The sequence below is a fragment of the Triticum urartu genome, unplaced genomic scaffold (assembly GCF_003073215.2).
Source record: "Triticum urartu cultivar G1812 unplaced genomic scaffold, Tu2.1 TuUngrouped_contig_3125, whole genome shotgun sequence".
In the NCBI taxonomy this organism is placed as follows: Eukaryota; Viridiplantae; Streptophyta; class Magnoliopsida; order Poales; family Poaceae; genus Triticum; species Triticum urartu.
The window spans coordinates 38,110-50,570 of NW_024113644.1; the positions used below are offsets into that span (position 1 = coordinate 38,110).

Genomic DNA, 12,461 nt, shown 5'->3' on the forward strand with positions numbered 1-12,461 from the left:
ACTTGTATGACACCATTATATATATGTGATAGGCCACCCCATAGAGGGACGAGCCAGTTCCCCCAAAACCTTTGTTTTACATCCAGTAACAAATTTGAGATATGGACAAAGAATATGCACACACAAATACATAAGCACAAAGATGAAAAGACCAAAGAACATGGTACTTACAAAGATACCCACATGCAACACACTGCTCGGGCGAACATATTAGTGAGAATCACGCGAACATATTAGTGAGAATCACACGTCGCTCTTGATGGCGGAGCTGTAGCCCGTGCGGTCGTCATAGAACTTGGACCATAGCATGACACCACCGTACTTTGGAGAGCCCTTGATGAGCGGCAGCACACGTGAGGTGAGCTCTCCGGCAGGGACAAACCCCGTGCCTGCCGCGTCCTTGGAGGCTGGCAACCCCAGGAAGATCTTCACGGCCGGCACCGACTCCCACTTCTTCCACGCATCCATGAATGCCCTGCGTCCCGCACTGAACTGGCATTCCTCGTTGTTGTAGAACTGCACCCACACAAAGTCAAACAGTCCCGTGTTGATCGCACCGCTGTCCCATTCATCCGGGAATGGGCACTGCGGAGCCGCGCTCAGCAAGACGGTCTTGCCTCCGTTCTTTCCCAAATTCTTCAGGTCAGTGGCAAGATCGTTCCAGAACTTGGCGCTGCCTTGCTCGATGTCAAAGTCAATGCCGTCGAGCATGACATCGCCGAGGGGACCTGACGAGGACGCACCACCCAGGTAGTTGTTCCAGAGGTACATGGCAACTTGCCGTGCGTCGCCGGGGGACGAGAGACCGTAACTACCGTCACCACCGCCGATGGAGAGCAGGACTTTCACGCCGCGGCTCTGGCACTCTTTGATGTCCTTGCTCTGGCTTCTGCATCCACCGGAGGAAGGGTCGCAGTGGCTGGCAAGGTTCAGCTGCGGCGTCTGGCTCTTGCCGAATTTCGGGAGAAAAGCGAGGATGACGAACTCATAGTTCCCCGACGCGCACGTCTCAGCCAACGATGCCTCGCCGTCGTTCTGGCCCCAGTACACGGCGATACTGCCAGCATGACACGTGGCAAGGAGTGCCACGAAGAGGGTGGCAGTGAGCTGGAAAGGGGTGAGAGAACGGCTCGCCATTGTTGGGATCAATCTGCGTGTGCCTGTGCAAGTAGCCTAGTACAGGACGGTGGAGACTAGTGAGGACTTATCTGTGTTTTGCATTGTGATTACTATTGCGTATGTTTGGATTTTATAGTGTCTTGAAGGAGCGTCATGGACGCTTTTTTAGTGGCTTTCGTGCCGTCTCACGTCCGCTTCTGCATCTGGATTTAATTAACTATATATGGTAGTAGAGTGGTTACGGTTAAGTAAAGTTGAGGGTAGAAAATTTCCGTTTGCGGTGGGTTGTTTCCTTGCTTAATTTACTCTGACAGATTAGTGAAACGGACTGCGTTCAAATCGCAAATGCTGCACCGTACTCAACGAAACTCCTCTGTTTCCTGTGCCGGTAGAGTGCCGGACAGAACGTATATGCAGCTTCAAGCACCCTCGACGGTCATTGACAGCTTTGTAAAAGGAGTAAAATGCATCGGCGGTCGGCGGTCATCGTGCTTTGTCGAAAATTCACTTTGATCATTATACTCCAGAATACAGTCAATATACTCTCTCCGTCCTATAATATAAGAACGTTTTAATACTAGTGTAGTGCCAAGAACGTTTTTATATTATGGGACAGAGGAAGTATATGCTTTTAGATGATTATACTCGGCGATCATATAATCATTGAAATGCGTATATAGTGACTAAAGTAAGCTTTCGACACAAGTATGACACCAGATGCATTTTACTCTAAAAAAAATTGAACTTGAGGCAAAAGATTTGCTCTATGCAGTAAATGAGAAAGAAATTGACATGGTAGATCATGCGGAAAAAAATTGAAGAAAAGACTTTCCTCGGAAAAATATGGCCCAAGCATCGATGACATATTTTTTACGCATTCCTCTTTCATGTACCATGTGTGCCCTAGCCAAACTTTAATCATGTGCCAAATTCTCAATGCCTAGCAGCATTCGAAAAGGAGTCTGGCCACCATTTTTTGACATTCTTTTGCATAAGGAGAAGAGACAACAAATACAGGCCACCTTCATTCGAGCCAATCGGCCATCCAAACACGATTTTTGGATGATTAACACAGGGAAACAAATTCCCAAATCTACGAAGGGTGTCATTCATACAAGTTGAGGTTGCTCTGGAAATTGCACATTGTAGGATGAGGCTGTAGAGTATTGACAAGAAGGAGAAAGCTCCAAAAGAATATAATCACATGTGTCTGTATTTAGTTAATTTTTTTGACGAGGCAACATTTCGTTAAGCAAGATGATACCCCGACACGTTGTTGTGAGAATGTTTTGCAATATTTCAATGTGATTTGGTTGTATTGAACATGAATATTTGGAGTAATAGTATGAGTACTAAACTAAAGATACATATGATTTATTGTGTCTGATTGTTGTATAGTTGTAAAAATATGTATTAAATATAAATGGCATAATAGTATGACAATTATCATGCATGTTTGCATGTTGAGTAGACTTTTTTTAGAGCAAAAGGGCACGCAGCCCCGGTTCCATTGCAAGCAACAAAACCAGTGTGACAAGCATTCACCAATACAGCCCGCGGAGCACAGCACACCAAGCTGTCTCAGCAAGAAACACAAAACTATCCTGGAGCTGAACTACACCAAGCTAACATAGAAAGCAACCCTCAAGTCTACTGGAACAAAAGAAAAAAAAATTAAAAGGTACACAGGGGGAGTTTACATCTTGTGCTCTCTCTATTCAAAACAGAAAGAGAGTAGCAACATCAGCATCAATCTTCTTTTTTCAGTTTCGCCCCCACGTGCAGCTTGAAAGGATCAACCGGGGTCTGGCCACATCAGCATATGAGGATTTCTGGCAAGCTTCTCGAGGTTTTTCACCACAGCAGAGACCTGGATTTTTGCATCGTTTGAGAACAGAACCTCCCATGCTGCTAGCTCCATAGCCACCTGTCTCCATATTTTCTGCATTCCAGACCACACAGAGCGATTGAAACACAGGCTATTCCTGATTTTCCAGAGAGACCACATAACAGCTGCATGTAAAGCATTCACAACTGCATGTTTCTTATTGGAAACCCACCAAGCCGCAAGTTTCTCAATATCAGAGACCTTGCCAACTCCTGACATGTCTCCAATAACTCTCCAGAGTTCAATCGACACTACACATTCAAAAAAAAATGCTGGCAAGATTCTGGCTCAGAGCAAAACATGCAGGTCATGTCAGGGACATGCTGCCTTTTAACAAGATTATCTTTGGTTAAAATCTTGTTATTATAGACCAGCCAAAGGAAAATTTGTACTCTAGGGACAATCTTCAGCTTCCACACATACTGTGTAATGGACGGGGAGGATTCCCCTAAAGTTCACAATGTTGTAAAAAGATTTAACTGAATATTGCCCATTTGCACTGTACTTCCATACTGGAGTATCCTCACAATCTTTAAAGGTAATAGTACTAGCAATAGAGACAAGGTCCATCCAGTCAGAGATTTGATCACCCCCTAGACACCTCCTAAAGGTGATCTTAAGATCAATCCCATCCCATATTTTATATATAGAAATGTTATGATCATTAGCCAAAGAATATAGATCCCAAAATTGAGTGGATAGTGGCGCATTACCAAACCACTCATCCTCCCAAAAACGAATCTTCTTGCCATTCCCCACAACCCAGGAGTACCCCAACTTAGAGGCTTTAATGGCCCATAAAATACCTTTCCAGAGAGGGGAGGCCCCATTGCTGGAGCAAGCAAAAATATTTGGTTTACTAGTGTTGTACTTGTCATCAATAATAAGTTTCCAAATCTTATTATCTCCAGAAAAGTATCTTTTAGCCCAAGAAGCAAGGAGGCATAAGTTCATATCAGCAATATTAGTAACAGCAAGACCACCATGTTCCTTCTTAAGGGCAACAGTCCCCCATGAAGTAAGATGGTATTTATGATGTCCTTCATAATCATCCCAGAAGCAATTAGCTAGCTGCGAGTTAATGAGAGTGGTTGCCCATTTTGGGAGTTTAATTACCCCCATCAAATAGGCAGGGATGCTAGCCAAATTAGATTGGACTAGCACACGTCTCTTACCTATGGATAAGAGACGTCCCCTCCACCCTGAGGCTTTCTTAAGAATCTTATCTACTAGGGGTTGTAGATCTTCTCTCTTCAACTTAGCATAATGAAGAGGAGCACCTAAATATTTAATTGGGAACACACCTAATCTACACCCCAAAGTTTGGGCAAAAAGTTGGGCCTCATCCCCATCTACATTTATGGGAACCAAGTCACATTTGTGAAAGTTAATTCTCATGCCAGACATTTGCTCAAAACATGACAGGAGCCATTTGAGATTTTTGGCATGATCTAAATTCTTGCTCATGAAAAGAAGAGTATCATCTGCATACTGCATACTGCATACTGATGACCCCAAAAGGTTTGGTGTTTGGGAAAACACCAGAAATCAAATTATACCTGGCTGCTTCAACTAACATTCTAGTGAATGCATCAGCAACCACATTGAAAAGTAAAGGGGAAATAGGATCACCCTGTTTCACCCCTTTACCTGTGATAAAGAAGTCACTATTGGTGTCATTAACTCTGACACCAATAGATCCATTAACTATTAGAGTTCTAATTCTCTCAATCCATTTAGGGCTAAAGCCTCTACTGGATAACACTTCAAAAAGGAAATCTCTATTTATCATGTCATAAGCTTTCTCATAGTCAAGTTTGAAAACAAAACCAGGAAGTTTAGAGGAGGCCAAAGAGTGCACAATCTCATGAGCAGCAACTATGCTCTCCATAATGAACCTCCCTTTCATAAAGGCAGTTTGGTTTTGTAAGATAATATCATCACACACTGGACCAAACCTATTTGTACATCATTTAGAAAAAAAATTAAAACTACAATTAGTCATGGCAAGAGGTCTAAATCTTTCTAGTCTAACGGCATTTGGTTCTTTAGGAACCAAAGTAAGAAGGGAGAAATTAAGCCTATATAAATCAAGCTCCCCTTTTTCCCAGTCTGCAAAAAGAGCAAGCAAGTCTGGCTTAATCAAATCCCAAAAGTGCTGATAAAATAAAAAGGAGAAGCCATCTGGGCCTGGGGCCCCTTCAGCATAAGAGCCAAAGATAGCAGCCTTGATTTCTTCCTCAGAAAAAGGAGCATCAAGTTTTTCATTATGAGCCCTGGAAACTATCCCATCCTCTCCCCAAAACCCTTTTTTGAGGTGAATATTAAGTTTGGGGGTAAAGCCAAATAGTTTTTTATAGAACTGAACAGTAAGGTCAAGTATACCTTTGGGGTCTTCAACAGGTCCATCCTCTCCTTCCAGGATTGCAATCTGTTTTTTCCTTCTTTTTTGGTTTGCAACAACTTGAAAGTATCATGTATTTAGCTCCCCCTCCAGTACTTCTCTCTCTCTAGATGTTTGTCTGGCCTTAATTTCTTCCCTCCTCCATATGTCCTGCAGCTCACCTGAAATATTTTTCATTTTTTTCTATGCATGGTTGCACGTAGAGGTGTGTATTTTCTCATGCATATTGCCTGCTGAGGTGACATGTTTGAATGTCGAGAAAAATAGACTAGCGAAGACCGAAGACTAGCTATTTAGATATAAAAGATTTGGAAGGCGATAATCTTCAAAAATTCCTCAATATGATGCCCCAGAAGCCTTCGGTCTAGTCATTTTGATGGACCTATGCATTTCCTTAAAGCACATTATTAACTCACTAGTTTTCCCCTCTCTTTTTTTTGCAGATGGCATAGGTTGGTGGAGTGATATCTTAAAGTCAATGCCCATTAGCCCACCCACATCCCAAAAGTAAGCTCCCCCTTCCATCCATTTTTACGGCCATTTAGGTGTAGAAGGGTTCCATGTCAGCATCGTCTCAAGGGTTTCCATTCGATTTTGAAGGTAGTTTTGTCATTCGAACATGTGCTCAACATATTAGTGCACATTGTGGAACCAACCGGGATTTAGGTAAGCTAGACTAATGTAAAAAAGAGTTTTCTACCACGTAAACCAATAATATCATCCTATTATAGAGCACAAGATTACCACTAGATGCGCAGACCCAGTAGAAGTAGAGATGATGACTAGCGTTGGTGTTGCGTCCTTGTGGTGTCCCTCGTGTTGTCTGTCCTAGCATCATAGAAGTGATGCCTAAAATTATCACGTGTATAAGGTGGAACATAACACGGCAGCTTGCTAGATTCAATCACAAGACTTGGGTGTGGAGTTGGTGACAGCTGGAGTTTCCCAAATCCCTTATCAGCCAATCAATCAAGTAGCTCTTAACCAATCCATACTTCTCCATTTATATAGATCTTCTTACATGGGCCGCAACACCCATAACCCAATGGAAAACGCTTCAAATCAGCCAGCAGATTTAACGCACACGTCGACAGTCTTCGCGACCGTCTGATCAGTGCATGATCATGCGGCGTACAACACCCCTCCCTATCGCACGTGTGGTTTGCAACATCGGCCTTATTGCAAACAACAGAGCACAACACATGGCATGTTGCAGACCGACCAATCCATCTGCCTACTTGTTGCTTCGCCCCATCCACAACCACCCAAGTCAGGGAGATGCGCCCCGCGATGGCCGATCTCCGACGACCACCAGCGAGGTCGCCGGGCCCCACCACGCGCCTCCTCTCCTCCTTGTCAGCGCCACCGGAGCTGCCCCTTCCTCAACCCTTCAGTAGAGCCCCGCCTATAGTTCGTGGACGCTCGAGCGCCTCCATGTCGGATCTCCACCGCCAAACGCCTCCCCGCCACTGGATCAACTGATCCAACAAGATCCTACACGCCGGCGCAAAGCGCCGCCAACCTTGTCATCATACTGTCACGCAGGCAGTAGCCACAACCACCACGTCGTTCATCTATGCTCACCCCTCTCGGCCCGGTCGTGGGCCGTCTTCAGCCCGCCATGGGAAAAAGGTTAGGGAAGGTGATGTTTCTACAACGTGAGCTATGTTGCTACTTTTTTGCAACAAGGGTATTGTTGCATGAATATAGAGAAGAAAATCGAAGATACTATTGCAATTTTTTGCAATAAGGGTCTTGTTACAGAAATATTTTGCAACAAAGGCCTTGTTGTAGGAAAGTAGATAAGCAGAACGATCGGGAAAAATAGATAAAAAGAAACGATTGGACGGCTCGTGATCCGGTTGATCTTTTAAAAAGATCACCTGCCTAGCACGGCCCTAACCCAACATGACTTCATTCACTTATCTACTCAGATCGAATTAGAGTGGGGGTTGCCCCCTTAAGTGTGTGTCCCCATACATTCTTGACCAGTTACACATGTCATGAGCAGCCCACGTAAATTCAATCGACCCTCGAGAACCTAGTCAGGCCCGAGTACACTACTCGAACTCTGACTTACTCTAACTTCGACCATAATTGGTAGTGGCCCCTAGAAGGATGTGCCAACTCATAAGTGCTCACAAAGTTATGTAGAAGAACCTCACAATGTGTCATATGTTGTATATGTTGCCGAATCCACTATGAGTATTTGGAATCCTTGTCGAGTGGCTCAACATCTCCTGAACTCATGATATAGATTCCTCGATAAAGTTAGCACTTAAAGTTGGCTACACAGCCATGCATCATTTTAGTCTTGCCAATCGAGAGGCCCAAGACTCATCTCTCCAAGTCTGAGGGGAAAATCCTATTTTGGTCGGCCATGCCTCGCGGAATGCTTGGCAGCAAGCTCTAAAATTACCTTTATGACAATTCAGTTACATACAAGTATTGATAAAACCTAAGAAGGCCTATTCAATATTCACATCCCGAGAATGCATGGCGACCTTAGGTGTAGATCATGGCATATACACTATTCTTCAGACCAACAAATGACAATTCACACTGCATCTCAACATAGGTATGTCACACACTATGTTCTACCAACGCAAGTCATATTATCATAATGATATCACATATACTCACGACCTACGAAACAAGGTCATCGACAAATGATAAGCTAATCTTCAAATACGTCCGCTCATATCCTCAATGGCTAGCAATTGTTATCATAACATCATACAATAAAGAGTTTCACAAAAACTAAAGTATTCACCAACCTATGTCAAGATTGATATTGGAGGACAATATTAGTAAATCATGGATACATGGGAGCATAATCATCACTATAATTGCCTCTAGATCATATTCCCAACCAAACATGTGACGTAAGGCCAAGGTTTGATAAATGAAGATGAGGCAACCTATTTTGTCTGTGCTATGCAGATAACTTTCTCATATGGTAAAACAACCACTCATGTTCTCTTATGTTATGTACCTCTGTAAAAAAAATTGTTGTTTGAATAGTGTTTTGGGCTTTGTTGGCTAGTTCAGTTGTATTGTATACTTTGTACTTCAGAAATTTTGGAAAATAAATCTGGCCGGTTGCTCTCCCTTCGTCGTCCCACAAAATATTAGAGTCTCTTTTGTCTCTTGAGATATGCAAATGATTTGTTGATGCCCCGCAAGTGCACAGGAATAATTGAATCAAAATTACAGGGAAGTATTTTCCAAAAACTTATTATTCTTTAAAAAGAATAATAACTTTCTTCTAGTTTTGGTTCTAGCTCTAGTTCAAGTTCAACACCGTCTAGTATAAAATATCTTCTAGTTGCAAGATGGCGAAATTTATTATTCTTAAAAAGTCGACGAGTCATATTGTCGGTTAATGGTATTCAAACCGAGGGACCAATATTGAACTAGAACCACAGTTGATTCACGAAATATTGTATACTTACTTTTCTATAGAATCAAAAGCAGTGTAGTGCATTATGAAAAATATGGAGTTCAAAATTTGATGCAATATGGGACTTGGTTCAAAGAAACTATACTGTGTTTTTATTCATATATATTCACATATGGCAATATCTGATGTCATCTCAAACAATTAACACACGATCCTATGACACATGACACAAGACACACAATAATAACAACTCAACCAAACCAAACACACTAGTGAGAACTATCACACATCGCTCTTGATGGCAGAGCTATAGCCGGTTTGGTCATCATAGAACTTGGACCATAGCATGACACCACCGTACTTTGAAGAGCCCTTGATGAGCGGCAACACACGCGAAGTGAGCTCGCCGGCAGGGACGAACCCCGTGCCCGCCGCGTCCTTGGAAGCCGGAAGCCCCAAGAAGATCTTCCCGGCCGGCACTGACTCCCACTTCTTCCATGCGTTCATGAAGGCCCCCTGTCCCGCACTGAACTGGCATTCCTCGTTGTTGTAGAACTGCACCCACACGTAGTCGAACAGTCCCGTGCTGATCGCACCGCCGTCCCATTCATCCGGGAACGGGCACTGCGGTGCCGCGCTCAGCAATACGGTCTTGCCTCCGTTCTTTCCCAAATTCTTTAGGTCAGTGGCAAGATCGTTCCAGAACTTGGCGCTGCCTTGCTCGATATCAAAGTCAATGCCATCGAGTGCGACGTCGCCGAGGGGACCGGACGAGGATGCACCGGCCAGGTAGTTGTTCCAGAGGTACAAGGCAACTTGCCGTGCGTCGCCTGGAGAAGAGAGGCCATAACTACCATCGCCGCCGCCGATGGAGAGCAGGACTTTAACGCCCTGGCCCTGGCACGCTTTGATGTCCTTGCTCTGGCCTCTGCATCCACCGGAGGAAGGGTCGCAGTGGCTGGCTAGGTTCAGTTGCGGCGTCTGGCCCTTGCCGAATTTTGGGAGAAAAGCGAGGATGACAAATTCATAGTTCCCAGATGCACACGTCTCGGCCAGCGATGCCTCACCGTCGTTCTGGCCCCAGTACACGGCGATGCTACCGGCGTGGCACGTGGCAAGGAGTGCTAGGAAGAGGATGGCAGTGAGCTGGAAGGGGGGGGGAGAGAACGGCTCGCCATTGCTCGAATCAATCGGCGCGTGCCTGTGCAAGTAGTCTAGCCTAGTAGAGGAAACGGTGGAGACTAGTGAGGAGACGTGCTCTGTGCTTTGCGTTCTGATGGCTATGGCGCCTGTTTGGATTTTGTAGTGTCTTGACGGAGCATCATGGACGCTTTTTTAGTGGCTTTCGTGCCGTCTCACGTCCGCTTCTGCATCTGAATTTAATTACCTATGGTAGTAGAGTGGTTACGGTTAAGTAAAGCTGAGGGTAGAAAAGTTCCGTTTGCGGTGGGTTGTTTCCTTGCTTAATTTACTCGGACAGATTAGTGAAACTGATTGTGTTCAAATCGCAAACGCTGCACCGTACTCAACCCAAACTCCTGTGTTTCCTGTCCCGGCAGAGTGCCGGCCAAAACGTATACGCAGCTTGAAGCACCCTCGACTGCCCAAAGGACAGTACTAGGCGTCGGTGCGCTGGCCCAAATTTAGGCCGGCCACACCCTGTACGTCTGATTAAAACTCTTTTAGCCGTCAGATTTAGGACGCTTTCATCCCCACCATGCCGTTCTCTACTATGCAAATCACGCGAGCACACATAGCGGGTGCGAGCACCATGGACGAGCGACCTGACCCGCCGGATCTCCACCGCTCGCCGCCTCTCTCCGCGGCTCCAATTCGCCGTCCTCCTCATCTCCCGTCGTTTCAGCACCACCCCTTGACAGATGCATCTTTGCCAAACGTCGGATGCAGCAACTCGCGCCGGCGCCGCCCATCATAGCACAACGTTGCCGCCACGGTCGACCTGCACCACTTGATTCCAGCTAAAAAACACATCTCAGCCCAAAAAAGAACTCCGGTGGGTAATTGCAGCAAAACCAAAAATTGGTTCCAGCAAAAAAACAAAAAGGTTTCCAGCGAATCGACTTGAGCACCTAGCAAACCCAGTAAATTGCTTGAAGCAAGAAAATTCACGATTCCTGCAAAAATTAATACGGTTCCAGCAAAAATGCTCGCCGCCGCCTGATCGTAGCAAATAATCTCAAGCGGCAAGAAACTCGTCGTAGCAAAATCATTTGCCGGTTCCAGCCAAAAAAAGACCCGGTTCCAGCAAAAAATGACCTGGTTCCAGCAAAGAAGATGAATTAAGCTGGGCAAAAGCTGGAACTGGTGATTGGAAAAGTTTTAATCAGCTGAAAAAAAGCTACAACAGTTGAGTTTGAATTGACACTGGAAATCCAAAAAAGCTACAACCGGCTGAATAAAAAGCTACAACCGGTGATTTGGTAAGCTGGAACCGGCGATTTGGAAAAAATATATGCAAAAATCACATATATTTGGACCAAAGCTGGATCTAAAAGTGATTTAAAAAAGATTCCACCGGTTAAGCAGAAAGCTGCTATACCAGCGATTTAAAGAGCTACAACCGCGTGGGCAAATCGAAGATAGAAGAAATCTTCCACCGGTGACATGGGAAGATTTAATTGAAGCTGGGGATCGCCGGAGTTCCGCGGACATGGAACGGTAGCCGACGGCGACTTGCAGCTCACAGCAAAAAGTCTCCACTGCCGCCGCAGGCGCAACATCGCCAGAGAGCCCGCGGTGGATCTCCAGTCCCCTTCGAGTTGCCTGATCTAGCTGCGCGCGGTGGTCATCGATGTGTGGAAAGAGAGAATAGACCGAGGAGGAAACAGCGCAGATGCGCAGGGCGAGAAAAATGAATGGAAGCAAAGCATCCACGAATGGATAAGGCGAGGTGCTGGCGGTTGGTGGGCATCGAGCCACGCGTCCCACCACGCGAGGGAGGCCGCGTATATGGCTAGCCATACGATAAAAGGAGATCGCATGGGGCGTGTGCGGCCGGCCGAAGCGTTCAGCAGGCACGCCGAAGGCAAGCATTTTCCTTTGTAAAATGCAGTCATCATACTTATGTCAAAAGTTCACTTTGGTCATTGTACTAAAGAATATAGTCAATACAGTCAATATATATGTCTTTCAGTGATTATACTCAGTGACCATATAATCATCGAAAGGCGTATATATTGACCAAAGTGAGCTTTCGACACAAGTATAATGACCAGATGCATTTTACTCTAAAAAATTTGAACTTGAGGCAAAAGTTTTCCCTCGATGCAGTAAATAAGAAAGAAATTGACATAGTACATCATGCGGAAATTAATTAGAAGAAAAGACTTTTTCCTTGAAAAGATATGGCCCAAGCGTCAACGATGGCATGTTTGTTTTTTCTCATTCTTCTTTCATGTACCATGTGTGCCTTAGCCAATCTTCTGTAATCACGTGCCAAATTATCAATGCCTGGCGGCATTCGAAAAGGTGGTTGGTCACCATTTTCTGACATTCTTTTGCATAAGGAGCAAACACAACAAATAAAGGTCACCCTCGTTCGAGCCAATCAGCTATCCAAACATGATTTTTTGGACGATTAACATAGAGAAAAAATTACGAAAATCCACAAACGTTGTCATTCATAC

At 44.8% G+C, this 12,461-nt stretch overlaps 1 protein-coding gene and 1 pseudogene across 1 annotated transcript; both read right to left on the reverse strand.

Moving 5' to 3' along the window:
• Positions 1–243: 243 nt before the first annotated feature.
• LOC125527173 (acidic endochitinase SE2-like) lies at positions 244–1,137 on the reverse strand. The gene has a single exon (XM_048691731.1). The coding sequence runs from the start codon at positions 1,135–1,137 to the stop codon at positions 244–246; it is 894 nt and encodes a 297-aa protein (XP_048547688.1).
• A 7,810-nt stretch (positions 1,138–8,947) lies between these two features.
• Positions 8,948–11,774, reverse strand: LOC125527174 (annotated as a pseudogene).
• Positions 11,775–12,461: the final 687 nt, after the last annotated feature.